The 21,046-nt window shown below is 42.5% G+C and overlaps 3 protein-coding genes across 7 annotated transcripts; 2 read left to right on the plus strand and 1 right to left on the minus strand.

The window, feature by feature from the left end:
* The first annotated feature begins 432 nt into the window (after nucleotides 1-432).
* Nucleotides 433-7,316, plus strand: LOC109638553 (transcriptional regulator QRICH1-like). Of its 3 annotated transcripts, none has more exons than XM_020101578.2 (12): nucleotides 433-1,748; nucleotides 2,442-2,702; nucleotides 2,809-2,883; nucleotides 3,613-3,750; nucleotides 3,827-4,657; nucleotides 5,026-5,185; nucleotides 5,386-5,540; nucleotides 5,623-5,737; nucleotides 5,802-5,910; nucleotides 6,003-6,154; nucleotides 6,255-6,345; nucleotides 6,447-7,316. In XM_020101578.2, exons 2-12 carry the CDS (start codon nucleotides 2,454-2,456, stop codon nucleotides 6,628-6,630), a joined length of 2,259 nt encoding a protein of 752 aa, XP_019957137.2. In that variant the 5' UTR covers nucleotides 433-1,748; nucleotides 2,442-2,453; the 3' UTR covers nucleotides 6,631-7,316. The 3 variants fall into 3 exon arrangements, with proteins under 3 accessions (XP_019957137.2, XP_019957138.1, XP_069393121.1); XM_069537020.1 differs by lacking the exon at nucleotides 433-1,748 and adding an exon at nucleotides 1,862-1,882; XM_020101579.2 differs by lacking the exon at nucleotides 2,809-2,883.
* Nucleotides 7,317-7,609: 293 nt separating this feature from the next.
* LOC109638554 (pseudouridylate synthase RPUSD4, mitochondrial-like) lies at nucleotides 7,610-10,477 on the minus strand. Its single transcript, XM_020101580.2, has 6 exons — nucleotides 9,940-10,477; nucleotides 9,490-9,697; nucleotides 9,179-9,272; nucleotides 8,691-8,841; nucleotides 8,516-8,613; nucleotides 7,610-8,252 (listed from the first exon to the last, which is right to left on the minus strand). The coding sequence occupies exons 1-6, from the start codon at nucleotides 10,319-10,321 to the stop codon at nucleotides 8,049-8,051; spliced, it is 1,137 nt and encodes a 378-aa protein (XP_019957139.2). The 5' UTR covers nucleotides 10,322-10,477; the 3' UTR covers nucleotides 7,610-8,048.
* Nucleotides 10,478-10,509: 32 nt separating this feature from the next.
* On the plus strand, nucleotides 10,510-19,406 carry LOC109638555 (WD repeat-containing protein 82-like). 3 transcript variants are annotated; one of them, XM_020101583.2, is made up of 17 exons: nucleotides 10,523-10,917; nucleotides 11,217-11,317; nucleotides 11,522-11,588; nucleotides 12,110-12,209; nucleotides 12,813-12,929; nucleotides 13,043-13,198; nucleotides 13,306-13,375; nucleotides 13,464-13,606; nucleotides 16,569-16,742; nucleotides 16,869-16,964; nucleotides 17,064-17,168; nucleotides 17,273-17,287; nucleotides 17,368-17,409; nucleotides 17,491-17,616; nucleotides 17,746-17,896; nucleotides 18,470-18,591; nucleotides 18,692-19,406. In XM_020101583.2, the coding sequence occupies exons 1-17, from the start codon at nucleotides 10,757-10,759 to the stop codon at nucleotides 18,857-18,859; spliced, it is 1,914 nt and encodes a 637-aa protein (XP_019957142.1). In that variant the 5' UTR covers nucleotides 10,523-10,756; the 3' UTR covers nucleotides 18,860-19,406. The 3 variants fall into 3 exon arrangements, with proteins under 3 accessions (XP_019957141.1, XP_019957142.1, XP_019957140.1); XM_020101581.2 differs by lacking the exons at nucleotides 10,523-10,917; nucleotides 11,217-11,317; nucleotides 11,522-11,588; ... (3 more) ...; nucleotides 13,306-13,375; nucleotides 13,464-13,606 and adding exons at nucleotides 14,205-15,624; nucleotides 16,376-16,453 and having other exon boundaries at nucleotides 16,564-16,742; XM_020101582.2 differs by lacking the exons at nucleotides 16,569-16,742; nucleotides 16,869-16,964; nucleotides 17,064-17,168; ... (4 more) ...; nucleotides 18,470-18,591; nucleotides 18,692-19,406 and adding an exon at nucleotides 13,701-13,966 and having other exon boundaries at nucleotides 10,510-10,917.
* Nucleotides 19,407-21,046: the final 1,640 nt, after the last annotated feature.

Here is a 21,046-nt window from a genome sequence, read left to right on the forward strand (position 1 = left end):
TATATATACATATATATTACAATATATCAATGGGATGTAAAAGGCATGTCGTTTTGAAAAAGACATGAATATACATGTGTAACTACCACCACCATTCCCACCAGAGAGCAGAACCTCAGCTCCTCTGCAGTGAGTGTGGGAATTAACTCTTTCCTCTCCAGTGTGTCAGGGGCACAGCCCATGCTTACAGTGCATCTGTCGTGGTCCACCTTAAGATGGGCGAGAGGCAGTTTGTTGTGGAGCGAGCAGGGGGAGGCCCTCAGCGGCACATGCCTGGCTCTTTAAGGCAGACTGGGGAGGTTAGATCTTGTTAAAGGCACATGCGTTCAAATGTGTGCCAGGCCCGGTTCACTTTGTGGTCAATTTCAAATGTGTTGTGATTGGTATGGATGGACAATTATAGTGATGGAGGAACATAAAGAGGAGGTAGTCTGACAACAGTGAGACCTTTATTTTATTTTATCAGCACTTTTATCCACACCTCATAGACAATGTGACCTGTAATATAAACACAAATGGAGACTAGATTTTGAGAATAGCCTGCACTTGATGCTGTCATTCAGATTTACTATCCATCCATTTATCTATCTATCTATCTTTCTACATATCTATCTATCTGTCTATCTATCTATCTATCTATCTACATATCTATCTGTCTATCTACATATCTATCTGTCTATCTACATATCTATCTGTCTATCTACATATCTATGTATCTCTCTATCTATCGATGTATTTATCTCTCTATCTTTCTGTGTGTCTGTATGTATATCTATCTATCTACATATCTATCTATCTATCTATCTATCCATCTGTCTGTCTCTCTGTATGTATGCATTATGGGTCTGTCTGTCTATCTATTTACATATCTATATATCGGTCTATCTATCTATATATACATATATATATATTTCATTACATGCTGTAAACTGTGATTATCTGCTGTGTCCATGACAATAAACATCTTGAATATCTATCTATCTATGTCTCTATATATCTGTCTATCTTTATGTCTGTATACATATCGATCTATCGTTCAGTAAATAAAAACAATGACATGTGATAGATAATAAGTACATGTGTAGATATTATGGTACTCGTGGTATTTTGGTGATGATCTGGCCCGTTCAAACAGAAACATTATGAAATCTGACGAGGCTCCACCACAGCATGTGTGTTGAATTGTGCACATGTTGTGTTTTCAGTGTGGATCATGTCAGCAGCAGAGATCCACATGTGTTGGTCGTGCAGTGGGCTGGAGGGGGCTGATGTTAGCAGGACAGGCCGCCGCCTCGCACATCATCAGTCTGAAGAGGAGTCGCGTCGATCTCGGGGCCTTTACTTCCGTCGTTTAATATCCCGCTGGATAAACACCGAGGGCCCGCTGCCGTCCGTGTGTTTGGGCGGTGCAGGGTGTAGTAACGCTACCCGCGATTCCTCTGGACAAATCAATCCGAGCTCTGCTGGAGCTTTGGGAAACTTATTGTGTTTTTTTGTTCTACGCACCACAGCCTGGATCTCAGCTCAGCCCCTGAAACAAGCAGACGTCAGAGACCTCGCCTGCCTGCCTGCCGCCGCTTCTTAATTTTATCTAATCGCAGCATTGTTTGTGGGGATTTCCACCGCTGCCACATGCACTATGTGGCGGGGTGAGTGGCACTCTGCCTGGTAGCTGTTCGACGTTTATCGGCTTTTTAGTTTTAAACACCGTGCCTTGGCGGAAAGAAGAGGATTTCGTTTTATTTAAGGTAGCATGACGGGATCCAGAGCCATCGAGCTAGCAGTAGCACCGCGGTTAGCTAGCTCGCTAGCCCCGTGCAACTGCAATGAATGGACTGTTTATGTTGGTGTTTGTTAACGCGCACTGTGTTATAAATACACGGTGTATATTTATAAAACGTCACTTTGGTATTTGACGGTGTTTGAATACAGTTATTGAGGCAAATATTCGCGCGTGTTGTGACAAAACACTGCCTAGCTAAGTGTGAAGCTAGCCTGCTAACAACTAGCTAACGTAGAGGCTGTTATTATACGAGAACTAAAAATGTCTGGTGATAATAATATCGGTGCTTTGATACTGGTTCAAGCACATAATGGAAATAAGTATCTTATAATACACATGTGCTTGTATGTGTGCTGTCTGTGTGACTTATGTTTAAATTACTGAGAAGTTGACGCGGAGCAGACATTGTATCACAAGTTAAAATGCACTTTGTCCCTTGTCAATCCTCGCACCCTATTAAATGAGCAGCTATTGAAATGATACTTTTAAAGTTCATTATGTTGTGCTTATATAATTGTAGGTCTAAGAGTAAACAGCTGCCTCCTCTTCATCACAAAGATCTCCATTAAAACTTTCATTGCAGCTCATTGTGGATATGTGGTGTTTGGGACTTGAAGCATTTCAAGTGTTTTTCAGATCCATTCTCTTCTCTCCTCAGGTCAAAGTGACAATGAATGAGCAGGACAGTGGGGTGGTGTCCTTCGATGAGTATGTGCGGCAGAAGGCCCGCACTGTTCCCCAGCACAGGATGAAGGAGTTCCTGGACTGTCTTGCCAAAGGCCCTGAGGTGCTGCAGGAGTTCAACCAGCAGGAAGGTGCCGCCACCACCACAGCCATGGTGTACCAGCAGCAGGACGCCAACTGCATCTACACAGACAGCACAGAGGTGGCAGGGTCGCTCCTAGAGCTGGCTTGCCCGGTAAGATCCTTTTCTTAGAATGGTTACCGTCTTTGAACATGTTATCACAGTTTATCTATCTGCTACACGGCCCATATATACTTATTAGATATATGTTTTACAATAGGTAAAGGTGACTTCTGCAGAGATTTCACCTCAGCTGTCTGTGCACCAGGGGTCTGATCAGCAGCTCCAAGTGCAGGTTGGTTTATAGCCAGTATCTGTTTCTCATCAACTTTACAAGCCAGATGGGGCAGAGTGGAGGGCCCCAGAAACGCAGTCGTTGCTCACTGTGTAGAGTAAAACAGATTAAATAGCAGTGTGATGTTTAATAGCCTTTGTTACATTAATTGCAGTTTGAGTTAGGTGGGTTTTTTTGCCAGCTCTGAAACCTGAATCCACTTACTGTTGAGAAAAGATGCAAGATTCAAATTCAAAACAAAAATAGTAGATATCCTTTTTTCCCCTATTTACAGTATAGCTGATACACTATAATACGGAACAGTCAAAGTACATGAAGCACAATCACTTCCTTTTATTTATTCTACTCTATTATTTATTCACTTCATGGTTAACCATACCTCTTCCCTACTTGCTGTTTGGAGAAATGTCTGTAGCTACACATTGAATTAGGATCAGTCATTCAGTTTCTCAACTCCTGCACCATCTTTTCCTGTGTGTCTGTAAATTTATAAATATTATTATTAGGATAAGATTCTTTAACACACTTTATTATCTTTCTGTGGAGAAGAATGTTTATTTGACAAATTACGCTGATACCCTGTCTGTTAATTGTTTTTGTATAATTGAAGCTTAACTCATTTAAATGAATTCATGGTCTTCGTGGAATTGTTCATAATTTGTCAGTGAACTGTGAAGTATATTATTTCTAACTCGTGTGTTTATTTTTCTTGCTACCCCTCTATACCAGGTTCAGATCCAGGAACAGCAGGGCCAAACCATCAGCCAGGTTCTTCAGGTGGCCTCGCCCTCTCCGCAGGACCTGCAGGGAATCTCTACAGCTCAGTTCATCCAGCATGGAGATCTCACAGAGGAGCAGCAACAGCAGGTGCAGTTTTGATATCAGTCACTCATATCAAGTGCATCCATGTGATGTTTTTTTAATACAATGCTGTCTGTTACAGATTCAGGCACAGCTGGTTGCAGCTGTAAGCGGAGGACAACAAATCCAGTTACAAGGAACACAACATATTCAGCTGCCAGGGGGGCAGCAAATTCAGCTTCAGGCTGGACAACATATTCAGTTACAAGGAGGCCAACATATACAATTGCAAGGTGGACAACAAATTCAGCTACAAGATGGCCAACAGATTCAGATCCAGACCATAGAGGCCATGTCTCCTACCCATCAACAGGACTCTCCTAGGGAGGCAGACAGGAGGTCTGGTTCTGCCTCCGCTGTTCTCCAACCTGCCAAGAAACGTAAGGTGGATGTCCCTCTCGCTGTTTCCTATGCTGTTCCACAGGGTCAGCAAGTGGCTACTGTTCTGGCCATCCCTCAAGGGCAACAGCAAAGCTATGTGTCGCTACGACCAGATTTGCTCACTGTTGACAGTGCTCAGCTGTTCAGCACCACAGGGACAATCACAGGTCCCACAGGTGAGACCTGGACCATCCCTGTGTACTCTGCGCCACAACAGCAGGGTGTAACTCACATTACTTTACCACAGGAAACGTACAGCACAGTGCAAGTTACCACCACCAACGGTAAGGACAAAATGTCCCCCAGTTCCCTCTCAAGGTCTACAGATGTGCAGTTGGCCTCCGCTGGGACACAGGAAGAAATAGTACAGACCCTGTTTCCAGCGCAGTTCATGAACGGGAACATTCACAACCTTGTGGCAGTGCAGGCTGTAGGAGGGACTTACAACACTACCCAGTCGGTACACATATGGGACCCAAATCAACAACAGAGTCAAGGAGAAGAGGGGCAAGAACAGCAGCTCCATCTGCAGGTTAGAATACAATTTTACTAACAGACAGACTGTAGACCTGCAATTTAGTTTGTCCTATGCTTTGTACTATGTTTTTCCAAAGCTCAGTGAATATGGAGGATAAAAAATAATATAGAAGTAACCCAAACTTGTGGCATATATGTATCTTTGTAGTCCAGAAATGAAGGATCAGTTTTGGAAATCTACTAATTCAACTCTCTTATAGTGTTTGAGACCTTCCTAATACATCTTGGTTTTTCTATTAATATAATGGAACTATTACATTAAATAAAAACTATGCATGGATTATTTCTACTTCTGTTATCTAGAGGTGTGATATACCATTGCTGCCCTCTTTCCCACAAAGCATTAACCTTTTTTTTGTGCAGGGTCAAGTACAGACGGAGGCTGAAGCTGAACCGCCCACTGAAATTCTGGTTCCTGTCTGTCTTAAGCCAGAGGAGGGCCTGGAGGTCTGGCGCCTTTGGGCAAAACGAAAAAACATAGAGTTAAGCAAGCAGGAAAAAACCCGGCTTGCGCCAATAGGACGTAAGTCAATAGTTTTATCATACATTGACAACACTGCTGATATATTTCGTGATATGTACTAACACCACCAGAAGCAATACAGTTTCATTTTTTCTGATTCATGAGCTGGTCATGAAGTACTTCTTTTAACTGTCCTACTTGTAACTGAGAAATTAGCGAGTGAATTCTGCCTGTGTTCATCTCTCTGTGGTTGTGTCCAGGTCGTCAGCCGCTGCGTTTTCAAGAAGACTTGGTGTCCAGTGCTGTAGCCGAGCTAAACCTGGGTCTTTCCCTGATGACGCAGGAGGCACGTGGATCAGAAGAAGAAGAATTTGCCCCTGACGTTCTGTATTATGTATTCTTGTGTATACAAAAGGTTAGTACCACCCTGTTTGAACATAAAGATTGTTTTACTTTCCAAAAATCAGATCATAATGTGTATATGCTTCATTTTATAGTATCTTTCGGACAACGGACGTGTGGATGATATTTTCTCTGATCCATATTACACACGTTTCTGTGGGTCTTTACACAACATCCTTGATGGTTGGAAACCAAGTGTCCACCCATTAGGTAAGAAAGAATCAACATGTACCCTTGTTTTGTTTTTGTACTTATTTTTGCATTTTAATCTTAGGTTACATCATTCCAAGTCATGTAACAGAGGAGATGCTGTGGGAGTGTAAACAGCTCGGTGCACATTCACCAGCCACACTCCTCACTACCCTAATGTACTTCAATACAAAGTGAGTAACCACCAATAAATGACCCCAATCTGCTCTCTATGATGATACAGTCATGTTTTTCTGATGTAAATATACGTGTTTCTTTGTTACAGGTATTTCTGCCTGATGACGCCTGAACAGCACATGAAAGTAGCTTTCTCTAAGGTCCTCAGACACACGAGGAAGAACCCCACTAATGCCAAGGACAAAGCAACCAGCATCCGCCTTCTCAAAGGACAAGGTCCACACAGTGCCGGACAGAAAGGTGCCCGGTGCAGTTCACCTCAGTCGAAGTCTTTCTTGGAATTGTTGCCTTTGAGAAGCAGAAACTGCTGACGCTGATTATATTGTGACATCTGTTTCAGGAACTGACGACATGTACGAAGAACAGATTGAAGATCCGGATAATCCACTTCGCTGTCCCATTAAACTTTATGACTTTTACCTCTTCAAATGGTGAGTAACATTAAATCACAAAAATCATGCTTAGCTGGATTATTTTTCGATATGAAGGCAACAAAATATTTTTAAAATCTCCCTTATTTTCCCTTTTCCAGTCCTCAGAGCATTAAAGGACGCAATGATGCGTACTACATGACTCCAGAACCTGTCGTTGCACCCAACAGCCCAATGTGGTACTCATCGCAGCCACTCACAAATCAGCAAGTGGAACACATACTGGCTCGTATCATCGTGGTCCGAGAGATCCAGGAGATTATTGGTGCAGAGAACCTGGGCTAAACTGAGCGGACTGACTGGACTGATGGGGACTCGTTCCACAGTCACTGATTGTTGACTATGCAGTAGCTGTCCTGACTATAAACTTCACTGACCATCTCAAATAAAATGGATCAACTTCTGAAACAATCATTTTTCTTCTGAGGAGTGTACACTCGAGAATTTCTCTCCTTACGTTTTCTGCTTTCAGCTGATTGGGTGGACTGCTCTTTCTCTTGATCACCAATGTAAGCCACGGCTTTATTCTCACCGCTGCGGGAACACTGATCAGTTTGTTGGATTGCTGCTGTCTCAGCTGAGCAGGGGTGTTAATTTTTCCTGTAAAAGTCAAATCTTCTGAATATATGAAGATATTTCTCCCTCCACTTCTTAACCTCACAGACAGTTAATGTCTTACTTCTCAATGTCCCACTATGATACATTACATCTTAAAGGACAGTTACAGGGGCCACTGCTCATGGTTGCTTTTTTTTTTTCTATACTGATTGCATATTGAATCTTGTATTGATGTTAAAAACTGAAAAACTTGTGCCTGTTTTTTCTTTAAAAAAACAAAGAAGTAATTTGTGCTTGTGGATAATACAAGCGGACCCTCAGAAATCCACATGGTCAAGTGCTGTAGTGCAGTCATGTGAGCGGAAACATTTTTCTCAGGTCAAAGCTATCCATTAAAGAACACCCGTCAAGAATTGTTTTTGCCAACTTACTCCTGTATGTATGTGTGTATAGTAGGTTATTAAACAGGATATGCAGGTGGAAACATCTTTGTTTAGCTCATGCACTATTAATCCTTGGATGAAGAGTCATGTCATGCAGTCTGACAATGAAAAGAATCTGGCACTCACTAGTCTGGACATGCAACTGATGTTTGAAACAAGGATTCGCAATGGGCCTTTTAAAAATGACATAGCATTCTCGTGATACCTCCAAGGAAATGACACGTAATTGTAGTTGTACTACATTGAAAAAAGTAGTAATACAATTTTGCTTCATTTGTTTATTACTAAAAATGAGTTGTGTAGCACTGTACAGTCATTTACTCAGCTTTACACTAGCATGACAATGGAACACATACCTCCGCCAAGGCCAATCAACCGTACACATTGTCTGGTTCTCATAGTAGAAAAATAAAAGGAAATTGTGAACATTATTTGTCAAATAATATAGAGCACCAAAATGTTACTTCTTCCAAAGAATCATCCCCACACCATGTTTGGAGGAAATGGGTTTTGTAGTTTTTGTATAATCCTGCTAAAAATAAAGAAACAGATGAAAACCTCCTTGGCAGAGGTAATGCAGTCATTTCCATTTAATTTAAATGGTTACACACTTTTTCAGGCTGAAATCCTTCACAACTGATGCCCACTATTTGCAGACATTGTTTGGATTGAACAGAATTTAACACAAAAGCAAGGATCTGGTTATTCATCGTCCTTTTTGTCGGGAAGACTCAAATGCAGTCGTTTCAGTGTTTGTGTGAAGTATTTAGGCAGCGGACAGGACACGTCGATGTCTGCTTGACTAACTTGTGGCAGTGTCAGCTGTCGAGCATGCAAATGGAGAGGAAGATGCCGGATCTTGCTCTGTTCCAGGCCAAGTTTTCCCAAAACACGTTCCGGTAATTTCTGTGGACCAAAAGTGTATTATTTAGATATTTAGAAACTGAAAAAAACTAGGCCTTGTAGGAATGTGGGTTGCCATATGCCAGTAGTAGAGAACTGTGTCTGTCCGTGCAGCACAAGTGAAATGATGTGACAAACTTAAAATCTGCATCTGCCACTAAAACGAGTGGCATGGTGGCAGTTCATCGATGTTGATGCTGTTGCTACTTTATGTGCATATGTCAGTGTCCCCCTGTTCTCTCTGCTATATTAGAAACACACTGTACCTGGGGTGCCAGTTTATCCAAGTGGGAATATTTATGGTCACCAATAATGGGACACGCCATAGCCAAGGCCATGTGAACCCTCATCTGGTGTTTCACTCCTGTGGACAAGAAAAAATTAAATTTAAAAAACTGACAAAAAAATAGATTGTTAGTAATTTAAGAACAATCTTCTTACCGGTGAAAGGCTGAAGCTCCACGAGGCTGCAGCCACTGCTGCTGTCCAGGACTCTGTACTTGGTCACGGCAGGATGAGCTTGTCGATGAGCTCGCACTTTGGTTAAACCATCACCTGCATCATTCATTTTGAAAAGAGGACTTAATGCCATCTGAAATTTAAAAAAAACATGAGAATGAAGAAATCATGCACCTTAAACTGAATATTTCTGCAAGAACACTAAAATTAAATAGAGTTTTAATCAATGATTAAGCAGAAACTTACTCAAACTAACTGCAAATTAACAATATGGATTAACAACTCATAATGACCACAAGCAAAAAAGGTATTCGTTGATAGCCTGAGACAAAGGAAAGAAATCTGCTGTCTGCATTTGTGAAGCTAGAGCCACAGCATGTTTGCACTTTGTGGAGCTGACAACAGAAATGAGTAGTGATTTTATTTAATGACAAATACTTGCTACAGCATGTAAAGTACAGAAGAGGCACCTTGTAGTGTGGCCGAGGGCCTGTGACACCTCGCTCTATGATGGGAATATCAATCAGTCCTTCAGACGGCACAGGAACACCCACTGTGATGACCCTGAGGGAGATCAGTGAACAGAGAATGTGAAGTGTGGCCGGTGGGACCTTGAATCTCTTCAGCCGTTTCCAGACATGAACTCCAGAGAATGTCTGGAGCCTCTCACTTGGATATTTGCGTTCTCACGTACAGCCCCATTGGAAAATGTCAAGACATTATCGGGAGTTAAGTTTAGTTAGTCCTTGAGGAAAAAAAATGTAATTTATTTATATATTACCAGTATTTTCTTTTCAATTGGTTGTTTCTGTGCAGACTGAGTATGTGCTCTACTGCCTCTTCATTCCTGGCCAGTAGGATAACTCCTGTCATCTCCTTCTCCAGGCCCAGACAGGGGAGCAGCTGAGAGTCAGACTTCACCTTCATCCCGTCCATCATTTTGGAGAGGACAGGAAGCACAGAGGAAATGGACGTGACCCTGGAGTCATCTGAGAGACAGCAGCACATGTTTTCATCCAGCTTCAGCTTGAGATTCCACTTTTTTTTTTAAATCTATACTTCAACAACTGAAACTGTCATGATATACATCTTCAATGCTGCAGCAGGACTAAAGCATGCTCAATACTATCAGGCAGCTTCTCATATATAGGAACAGTGTCCTGGCAGATGGCAATAAGTCAATCTTGTCCTTGAAGTAATCAGTGACTGACCAGGCTGCTGGTTTGTTTACCTCTGAAAGGGACTCCATGTGGTTTACTGATGACCACTACGTCTTTATCCCGGTACAGCACGCTCCGGTGCAGGTGTTTGGCCAGCACGTTGGGATGGACGTTCTGAAGCTGCAGACTGAATCGCTTCAGCTCCTCCACCCTCTTCTGCTGAGCGGACACCGGAGCCTCGGCGGCCTGCGGCGGCGTCCTCCTCTCCTGCTGGACCTTCCGGGCCAGGTCAGCGGCTGTCAGGCGAGGCTTCTCCTCCGCGGCGGTGGCCTGGCCCCGGCTGAGGGACGACGGGTCCTGGCGGCAGCTTGTCCGCGTTCTGAACCGAGTCAGGAGGGTTTTCACTCCGGGGCTCCAGTCGCCGGTCCGTGTTACTCTTCTACAGCTGTTCATGGTGGATCAGTGTCAGTGTGACACTAACTCAGAGGAGAGCACAAACAGGAAACACGTGCTGCTCGGCAGTGAAGTACTTCCGAGTGGCACCTGCAGGTATGCTCGTTTCCTACGCAGCTTCCTCTCTACCCGTTCAACCCATTGACTATGGTAGTGAACGTGAAACACCGCCCACTCGGTGGACGCCGAGATACAAAGCGAGTGCGTCGTCGTCAGTCCGGTCAGGAACAACATGGCCGCTAGTTGTTTACTCAATGAAACATGGCTGGATTTGATTGTTTGAATGGAAACATGAGCACTGAACTCGTCTCGTGGCTCCGTGAGGACAGAAGCAGACAATCAGCAGAAATGACTGCCAGGCTCCAGTAGACCAGAGACCACAGAGCCGTGGTCGTGTTGTACCGGGTGGGTTTGTTGTTCTGGTCCGCAGCAGACATGAAGATCTCGGACGGTGTGTTGCGGAGCTTCCGAGTGGCCCGGACCTACAGGGAGAACTCTCAGAAGGTCAACTGTGTGGACTTCAGCCCGAGTGGACAACACGCGATATCCAGCAGCGACGACGACTGCATCGTGCTGTATGACATCCAGGAGGGGAAGTAAGTCCACAACATACATATATATAATATATTATACTATAAAAGCAAAACCTCACACCATCATTGTTTTTATCTATTTATTTTACACATTTCTATCTGTTTTATTTGTATGGATTAACCACTTCATCTTGTTTTTAAAACATGTCATGTCTTTTCCCCATTTTAATCTATGTACCTCTTTTATTCTGCTCTTTTTTAAACCGGGCTTCACAGTTCTATGTTCTATGTGAACTGTGTGTTTCAGACACAGCACTCATTATGAACTGACTGAAATCAATATTGTATTTTCTCTTTTTCAGACCCAAACGTACTCTGTTCAGCAAGAAGTATGGAGTGGACCTCATCCGCTACACACATGGAGATACACAGACAGTGGTCTACAGCTCCAACAAACTAGATGGTAACTAGATGTCACACAGTGCCAAGGCCTAACAGCACTCATAAACATCAGCCCCATAAACATGTCAGATTTGGGTTTTTTCAACAAGATTCACGACCTATTCTCTGAGAAATCAACGGAAATGTTGAAAAGCACCCCCATCCCCTGACTTTTACCCAGACCATGTTGGAGTTTTGGTGAATAAAGATGTTTTGTGTCGTGCAGATACCATACGATACCTGTCTCTGAGTGACAACAAGTACATCCGCTATTTCCCCGGACACACTGCAAGGTGAGTGTATGTGACCACCTGGACCACTACATAATAAGAGGCTAAATAAGCATAAAGTATGCTTGACCCTTGTGATGTCATGTGATGGGTAGACAAATACCAACAGAAGACCTGCAAACCTTTCTGTTCTCCTGCAGTGTATACTGGATAGTATTTAAGGTCTAGAGGTCCTAACCAGATCAAACATCATATTCTAATATTGTGTAATATAAATATATAAATGATCACAAACTCTACGTTTATAAATTAAGTACATCTTCTAATCTATCAATTATCCACATCTGATACTAATAAGGTCACAAGTATATCTTCACATTACACTTGAATGTTTTACATAGACATAAAAAGAGATCTAATCGTAAAATATAATCCTGATCAGCGTGAACATGTTGGCCTCTGACATAGCAACTAGTTACCCAGTTCTCCACAGGTGCCATTAACTTACACTTCATGTTATCTGTTCTTTTCCTTGTTACACTAAACTGCATCTAAAATGATTGTTTACCACATATTGGTTTCAGGGTTATTGCTCTCTCCATGTCTCCAGTGGATGAAACTTTTATCTCAGGCTCACTGGATAAGACGATCCGGATCTGGGACCTGCGCTCTCCAAACTGTCAGGTGAGTGTTCTGTGAACCCTCTGCTGTAGCTATTGGTGCTTTAAAGCAGGACTTTAGAAGTGACTGCACATCAGAGTGCTTTATGTCAACAGCATGCAAATCCTCTTTATATTAATTTGTCCTGTGACCACTGGGTGTCCCCAGAGCTGCTTTAGGAATATGGACCTGTCCTCTAAGATGGTAAACTGGACCAAAATACAGCAGTTATAGTCAATTAAATTCTATAAACAATGACTAAATGGAAGGGGTGGACATTAATATGTAAAGTGTATGACACAAACACAAGTCAAAAATGAATGTGGCTTAAATATGGAGGTATTATTTACATGTGTCTGTTGTTACTTCTCACTTTGTCTCTGTATACAGAGGTTTTGTTTCCACCCCAGTCAGTTTGTTAGTTTTTTGTTTTTTTGTGAGCAAGATTACACCATTATACCATTTTCCCCGGGAAGCATTCATATGTCTTGATCAGGCACATTTAAGTAACTGATATGTATGCGTGTGTATAACTTGGTGTAGCTTGATTACATTTAATGGGACTGTTGGGCGGAGGTATGCGCTCTACCGAGCACCGTTCTAGATATTTGTGTGTCTGTCTTTCAGGGTTTGACTAATCCACTGGGCAAACCTGTTTGTTCCTTCGACCCTGATGGGCTGATATTTGCTGCAGGGGTGGAATCACAGGCCATTAAACTTTACGACCTTCGTGCTTTCGACAAGGTGAAATACAAATCCATTGTGTTCATGTTTTATGTTTTTTGGGCGTGTGAGCCTTTTTGTACTGCTGCTGTATTATATTGTGTCCTGAACACTTTTTATCTCCCTGTTGAAAGGGTCCATTCGCTTCCTTTGAGACGAGGTTTAATCGCACCTGTGACTGGACAGGACTGAAGTTCAGTAACGATGGGAAACAGATTCTCATCTCGACAAACGGAGGGATGATTCGTGTCCTCAATGCATTCAGTGGATCTGTGCTGCACAATTTTTCTGTAAGAGACACAGCCACTTTATCACTCAGCCACACAACTATTGAATTTCACCTGTTTACAGTTACTTGTATGTGGTTGAGGACTTCTCTGCCTCTGCTCATTTAAAGGGCTACAACAACAGTAGAGGCATCTCCCTGGAGGCTTGCTTCACTCCAGACTCACAGTTTGTCATGATCGGTGAGCTAACATTCCGACACTTAATGTTTGGTCGACCCTCCTGTGAGATCTCTTCCTTGATCTTGTTTAACCACGTCTTGCTGTGCAGGCTCAGAGGACGGGAGAGTTCACGTTTGGAGCACTGAGAGCGGGATGAAGGTGGCCGTGCTGGATGGGAAACATCCAGGACCCATCAACACGCTGCAGTTTAACCCCAGATACATGACGTTTGCCAGCGCCTGCACGAACATGGTGAGACGATCAAATGCACTAAATAAGCTACTGCTGAATAAACAGTGATGAACGGTGTGATCGTTTATATTTTCTCCTCTTGTTCTTTCAACAGAACTTTTGGCTTCCATGCACTGACGACTTATAGAGGGTGTAACACATTGCCATCATGCGGTGAAGCAGGAATACCATCATGTGTATTTTGTCACAATAAGAACACTGTGGTGTAATAGTATGTTGGAGACATACCAGAAAATATTTTAATGTTAAACATTTTACCATCAGTATTTTACAGTATTTTAAACAATGGTGCTACTGTTTCCTGTAAAAAGTTTATTATTGTTTTTTATAGAATAAAAATTTGAATGTTTTAATCCTTTATCTTGGCGTGTCCTGTATAATGTAAAAAATGTTCAGTGTTTTTATTTAAAATTTTGATAACAGTGATAGCTTGTTTTAGAAATTAAAAAATATGAGGTTTTACCTGAATTCTTGATACACAGTTATATAGCTGCAGTTAATGGTGACTGTTATTATCAATAATCTGCTAATGACTGATTCTGTTCTATGAGATCAGTATATCGCTGCTTCCACAACAACAACACATCGCTCATGTAATCTCACTCAAACAGAAGTTCACTCAGTCTGTAAACACACATGCAAGTGTGAGAGGGAAACAGGCATCGTTGATCATTTTGATGAATGGGTGTTTTCTTTTTTTATTTATTTGAACACATAGTGTGTCTGCCTGCAGCGGGGGAGTGGGGGTGCTCTGCTGAATAATGTATAGATGCTTGGGTTGTGTACTCACCACAGAGTGAATAATGGATGATCCCATCACAGGTAACCTCACAGGTGCACACTTATCTTTCTCTCACCAACCTCTGTGTGTGTGTGTGTGGGAGGTGGGGGGGGCTTGTGCTAGTTGAATCACTTGTCTTTAAGATTCTAGATAACTATTTAACTTTTCACACTCATTCACTCGTGTTTGTACCTTTTGCATTATAAACACTGACCTTGTGGCCTTGACCAGGACCAGTGGACCTCATGGGGACCACAACATGGACCTAATGAGCCAAAGTGTCATTCCTGAGGTCCTGGTTGAGGTTAGTGGTAAGGTGTGAATTGTGGTTAGGCATGAGTGGGTCAAGGTTAATGTTAGGGATGAGGTTTTGTTTAGGCCTCCACAATGAATAGAAGTCAATGCAAAGTCCTGAAACACAAACTTGTGTGTGTATCTCAGTGACTTTGTCAGTGTGTCAGTGATGGATTTATTTGTCCCGACATTTAGGAGCCCTCTCCTCCTGTGTTCACATCTGCAGCTCTTCTCTCACACTCTCAGATGAACAGTGTTTGACTGCTAAAATGTACATTCTCATATTTTGACAGTGCATGTGTTGCTTGAGCTGTCCACCTCATCTCTCCTCTTCATCAGCTGTCAATAGTAACACTTTCTGTCTACATGCTCGACAGGTCCTGAGCATTAATACCGCTCTCGGTCCAGGTAACACTGTTGAATTTAGTGGTGTCACATTTCTCTGGCTGGAATTTGAGAACATGCAGTTGTATCTGCTGCTGATAAAATGTCATTACGTGTGTGCCACTATCTGAAAACACTGCGCTGATGTCACGAGCAGTGGATTTGTCCACAGCTCGAAGGGCCCCTCACACCACAGTACAGGACGGTATGTGACCTGGGAGAGGCCCCCCCACCGAGACTCTTCAAAGTTGCAGTCATCGATACGCAAAGAGTTTTAGATCAGCGGTTAGGGTGGCATATCCACTGACAGCACGTTATTACTCATCAGCCACGGTTCCGCAGATTGTATTTCAAGTGTTAGGAATCTCCCGAGTCACCCTCCAGGCGTTAATGTCACTGGTGTGCGTGGGTCCATCTGTCTGCCACCAGTGGAGAGGCAGCCTACCTGCCGAGCAGAGCCGAGGAGAGAGGACACACAGACCTGGACCTGGTCCTTGATGCACAAGAGGAGTGTGTAGAGGTGACTGCCACAAGATGTCCCACCAAACTGGAATTAACGGTAAGCAAAAGGGAAATTATTTCAAAATACAACTCTGTTAATTAATTGGACCTAAATTAGTTCTAAGTTCAGATTAATTGCTTTTTTTAATTAATTTTCTTTTTTTTACCTCTGAGTTGTAGCATTCATTGTCTCACTCATGATATTCTCAGATTTTTCATTTAAATGCTGTTAATATAAATAACTGTGGGCTGTAAAAGTCACATGTCTATGACATCACAATTCTCAGGTCACCTGTCTATGATCAGTGTTGTGATGTCAGTAATTGTGATATTTAACACTTCAAGGCATTTATGGATATTTAAAGAGCAACGTATATAGATGTGTGTTATTGCATTTGGTAATCGGAGCGTAGGGGGACAGGTTGGCGGAAGCATACCTCTCTCTCTCCTTCCTCACCTGATCTTACATCATTTATGAGACAGCTGTGTTTGGTAACCATGGTGAGAGAGGAGGGGGGGGTGTTAAACAAATCGTTAAATCTATTTTTCAGCATCAAACTTCCCTTTCACAGTCAGAAACCAGGGGATGATGAAGAAGTTTCATCAGTAAAACTCACATTTCTCTGGTCATATCGCACATTTGCGGGTCTGTCTGAGTCACTGAAGGTGATAGCGTGACTCCCTGGCAGTGGATCAAATGTTCTCCCTGAAGTGGAGTCTCAGGTTCTTACTTACCTAACTCTGTCTCACTTGCTTCAACCCCCCCATCCTCAGTTTTGACTTGTCTGCCTTATATCTGGTTACTTCAGCAACATCTGAGCTGAGAGAGTTTCTGGCCCGAGCGAAGGGAGGTGCCATCAGAATCATGAAGATCGTCATCAGAAATGGTAAACATGAAATATTTACTCATACTAGGATACATGTGACATCATTAAGACTGTAGTTACTCATTCTGAATCCTGAGGTGAGTTTACTGATACATGTTTTCTGTCTGCAGAGGAGTTGGTGCTAGATTCATTCAGAGAGCCTGCACACAGCTGGGACAAAGACTACGACCAGTGCCTGCTGCCTCTGCTCACGCCTCGGGAGCCCTGCTACATCCTCTATCGTCTGGACTCCCAGAATGCACAGGGATACCAGTGGGTCTTCATCGCCTGGTCACCTGACCAATCAGCAGTAAGTTAAGGAGATGTTGATACCTGTCATGGCTGATTAGTGGTTTCATGGTGTGATAAGTGTTAATTACATAATAAGCATGTCTGGAGTTCATTCGGTCCTCCTGTCTGCTGTGCCATCCTCCAGGTGAGGCAAAAGATGATGTATGCAGCGACCCGTGCCACATTGAAGAAAGAGTTCGGAGGAGGTCATATCCAAGATGAAATGTTTGGCACAGTCGAGGTCAGTGAAAGCTTTCAGGTTTGATAACTCGTCCATGAATCTTCATTAAAAGACGAAGTACCTCAGCCCCCTGTTGTCCTGGGGTCTGTGTGTTTGCAGGAGGACCTGTGCTTCCAGGGATACCTGCGTCACATGTCGTCCTGCTCCTCCCCAGCTCCTCTCACAGCTGCCGAGCAGGAACTGCAACAAATTAAAGTCACAGAGGTAGAGTTAAGACAATATCAAATGTCAGAATATGGATAATAAGTATGTTATCTATGCAGTATCGTCTGTATTAATCCTGTTTCCTTCCACATTTCCTCTTGTAGGATAAAGTTGTATGGGTATGTAGATTTTCCTCCTAATACAAATATTTGTAAAGAAAGAGGAGTAAGGTTTTTAAAACTGTCTCTTATGTCCACAGGATGAACGTAGACGAACCGGGACTCCAACCGCACGAGCCAAGGTTTGCTTTGTCTTCTTCATGCACATTCATTTCCTGCTCAAGCAGTCATGTTATTTTAATTGTGTTTGTTTTATTGTCCAGGTTACGATGGAGTTTGGCTTAGATAAAAGGGCACAGGCTCTTCAGGGCCTTGCATTCCCGTTACAAGAAGAGGCCAAACGAGCTCTGCAGCAACTCAAGCAGAAACGCATCAACTACATACAACTGGTGAGCTCAGGCTAAAAACACCCTTTATCACAATTAAACTGAACAGCAAGCAACATGTAAGAAGCCCCACAGCAAAATCAAGTGTGCATTACTTGACCCCAGAGCTTGTTTGTGTGCATTGTGTCTCAGAGGCTGGATGTAGAGAAAGAGACCATCGAGCTGGTTCACACCAAACCCACAGAGACCCACGATCTTCCCTACAGGATCCCCACAGATTCACCCAGATACCACTTCTTCATCTTCAAACATTCCCACCAGGGTCAGCTGCAGGAGGCGCTGGGTCAGTACACACTCTCGCCCAGATTTGACAAGTCACAGTAACTTTGTTTATCTTGCTCTCATTCCTATTGATGTATACTAATAGGCACTTGTCCTTCATTACTCAGTATACACACATTTTATTCTATTTACAATACACTTACACTTCTATTTTTTATCTTCACTTGTATTTTAGACTTAATTCTTCAGAATGAGTGTAACAGAAGAGCGAGGCAGCTTGAAAGTCCAGATGAATGTTAATGTTGTTTCTCATCGGCAGGGTGTGTAAAAACTGTTTGCTAATGTGTCAGCCATAACAACTTTATCAGGTTAGATGGACCACTGTTGTGTTTTCAGCTTTTTCCACTGCTCCCAAGTCATAAAAATAATTAACTGCAGCTCTGTTTAGTTTTTATGACATCAAACATGTGCAGATACTCAGTGGTTTCAAAATAACCACAGTTGGTTCAAGCTAAATGCTGCCAACCGCACCGGGTTCCTGTGTCTTTGTCCAAAGAGCTTTATCAGCAGACTCGGTTCTAACTGATCCAGTGAAGCAACAAATATCAACTGACCACTTCATGCACTCCTTCAGTGTTCATATATTCGATGCCTGGCTACACCTGCAGTATCAAGGAGAGGATGTTGTACTCCAGCTGTAAGAACAGGCTACTGGACGAGGTGGAGAGAGACTACCAGCTGGAGGTCACCAAAAAGGTGCACCATCACTCACTCATTGTGTAACGACCAAAGCTTCCATGATTCATCAGCTGAAGGACTTGTGAAACAATGTGTGTGTGTGTGTGTGTGTGTGTAGATGGAGATAGACAGTGGCGATGGCCTGACAGAAGACTTCCTGTACGAGGAAGTGCACCCGATGGAGCACACCTTAAAGCAGGCCTTTGCCAAGCCGCGTGGACCAGGAGGCAAGAGGGGCAACAAACGCCTCATCAAGGGTGCGGGGGAGAACGGCGAAGAAAGTTAGATGCTTTACACACACGTATAAATAAGTACACAAGAAGAAAACCGATACCCAATATGTATGAATTGACTTGTTATTTTTTGTTTAATTTCTAGCCATTCCTTCTTTATTTTTACTCAAGGACACGCAGCGAACACAAACATAGATCCACCATGATGCAGAAATGTGAAAATGTGAATATTTTTGTGAAATTAAAGCCAAGATATTAAATTCCAGGAGCTGCTTTGTCAAAACTGAGTGAGAAGTCAACGTTGAGTGTGATGGAGGGTGATTAGCTTGAATACCAGTTTATGTGGAAACAAAGTCATGATGAAGGTGCTACTAGGAAGGTGCAGCAGCTGTCAGATAAAAATCTGTAGTCATGTTAGTCTTCTGGTGAATCAGCCACATAAAACTACTGCTGTGAAGCCAAATCTTTTTGAAATCCATCTATCCATTATCTATGCAACTTATCCTTTGAGAGTTCTGGGGGAGCTGGAACCAATTATTATTTCATTCTTTTTAAGAATAATAAAAAAAATAATAAATCCTAAAACCAATGTTCAACTAACCACATCAATGTAAAAGATTTATAGATAAGACACTAGCTATCTATTATGAGAAGGGAGACAGTTCTAAAGGTTGTTATCTAGGAGGAAGCAGTTCTTTTCTTTGTAGTCTGGCCTTGTAGTTTTGCTCGAGTGCACTTTGAAACATCTTGTTCAATCTTCTCTCCTCTGCTGACACATTCAAAAACAAGACAGTGATTGCAAAGGTAAGGGCGCCTTCCACTGCTATAAAATAAAACGATCAAAATGCATCAAGCCTCTGCTGGAAAAAACACATTTTTTTTTAACTGTCTTAAAAAGAAATGTCTCTAGAGTCCCCATTTAACCTAACCCCAACCTAACCTAACCTAACCTCTGTGGGAGGAAGCCGAAGTACCCAGAGGAAACCCATACAGATACCAGGAGAACATGCAAACTCCAAAGAACCAGAAATAAAAGTAGAAACCGTCTTGCTGTGTGTGCGTCAGTCTATTTAAGGATAAATATACTTTTTATTTCCTGGATTTATTTACGTTTGCCAATTTCTCTCAAAGGTGTCGACCACATCCCCCATCTGCTCTCCACTGTGGGGCTCATTAGCCTTTCTTTTTTTGATCTCTTGTATTTATACAGTTCCTAAAGATCATTAGATGGCTATGAAACGTCTGTTTTAAGGTGGATTGTTCGTTACATTGCATTGGTGCAGAGGTTCACTCTTCACATCAGGAAAATCTATCCAAATCACATATTTTACAGTTGCCTGCAGTCACACAGTCAAGATTTAACTGCATTCAGGTGACGGCTGTTGTTTTACATGGAGCCACAATAAAATATTTTCTTTATTTCCTCGTGTTTGTGACCTTGTTACTCTCTCACTGTGCATGTACATGTGTGTTGTTCTATAGTCCTATATATTCTCTGCAGGCCAGCAGCAGCAGCAGCAGCATCAGGGATCACGGCTCAGCAGTAGAGGTCAATTTGTTGTGTGTGTTTTCCAGGAAGCCTCTCTACCCAGAAGCATTCAGCTGTGCATTCTGCTGCTCTCATTGCTCACGGGAAAGACGGTTGATGTGAACTTTTTTATTTTTCCTGGAAACCCAGCACAGTACTGAAAGTCAGTTTTCATGTGGTCATTATCTCTGTACATGGGAACTGTGGCGTGGGTGGGCGATCGTGAACCTTGACTTTTTGAAGACATACTGGTGTCTGACATGGCACAGTTCAGTTGTTTTCCTGGAAAACAAAAAGAGAGGAGAGAAAAAAAACAGCCATTTGCTTCACCAATGTAGTTTTCTCCACAGGCTGAGAAATTTGTGTTGAGAACAAACTGTGGATCCTGGAGAGAATGAATGGATGAATGAATGGATTTCTGTGTGATATGCAGCAAATGTGTGTCAGCTAAAAAAAGACAGTCAGAAGGTCAGCAATCCTGTGGTTGCAATTTTTAAATCATATAAGTGATATTGTATCATACACACATACAGTGTATTGTTGTAAAACTGTATTTCCACTTCACTGAACGTGAATGCAGCATTACACAAGTTAGTGCCAGCAGCTGCATCAAGACGACGTCTCTAACCTAAAGAAGTTATGCTGTTCTCTTTCAGCATAAAAGGTTCAAAACTGTCACTGGAAAGAACAACAGGTGATGGAAGAGATTACA

This window comes from Paralichthys olivaceus, chromosome 2 (genome assembly GCF_024713975.1).
Source record: "Paralichthys olivaceus isolate ysfri-2021 chromosome 2, ASM2471397v2, whole genome shotgun sequence".
NCBI lineage: Eukaryota > Metazoa > Chordata > Actinopteri > Pleuronectiformes > Paralichthyidae > Paralichthys > Paralichthys olivaceus.

Bases quoted from the DNA above. Each gene is read 5' to 3' on its own strand.
- LOC109638555 (XM_020101583.2), top strand. From the start codon at position 10,757: ATGAAGATCTCGGACGGTGTGTTGCGGAGCTTCCGAGTGGCCCGGACC. The intron at 11,589-12,109 runs GTGAGTGTATGT...TATTGGTTTCAG, and splicing joins TTCCCCGGACACACTGCAAG to GGTTATTGCTCTCTCCATGT. The intron at 17,410-17,490 runs GTTTGCTTTGTC...TTTATTGTCCAG, and splicing joins CTCCAACCGCACGAGCCAAG to GTTACGATGGAGTTTGGCTT.
- LOC109638553 (XM_020101578.2), top strand. From the start codon at position 2,454: ATGAATGAGCAGGACAGTGGGGTGGTGTCCTTCGATGAGTATGTGCGG. The intron at 2,884-3,612 runs GTTGGTTTATAG...CCTCTATACCAG, and splicing joins ATCAGCAGCTCCAAGTGCAG to GTTCAGATCCAGGAACAGCA. The intron at 5,186-5,385 runs GTAAGTCAATAG...GGTTGTGTCCAG, and splicing joins CCGGCTTGCGCCAATAGGAC to GTCGTCAGCCGCTGCGTTTT.
- LOC109638554 (XM_020101580.2), bottom strand. From the start codon at position 10,321: ATGAACAGCTGTAGAAGAGTAACACGGACCGGCGACTGGAGCCCCGGA. The intron at 9,273-9,489 runs GTAATATATAAA...GATCTCCCTCAG, and splicing joins CAATTGAAAAGAAAATACTG to GGTCATCACAGTGGGTGTTC. The intron at 8,614-8,690 runs GTAAGAAGATTG...TCTTGTCCACAG, and splicing joins GGAGCTTCAGCCTTTCACCG to GAGTGAAACACCAGATGAGG.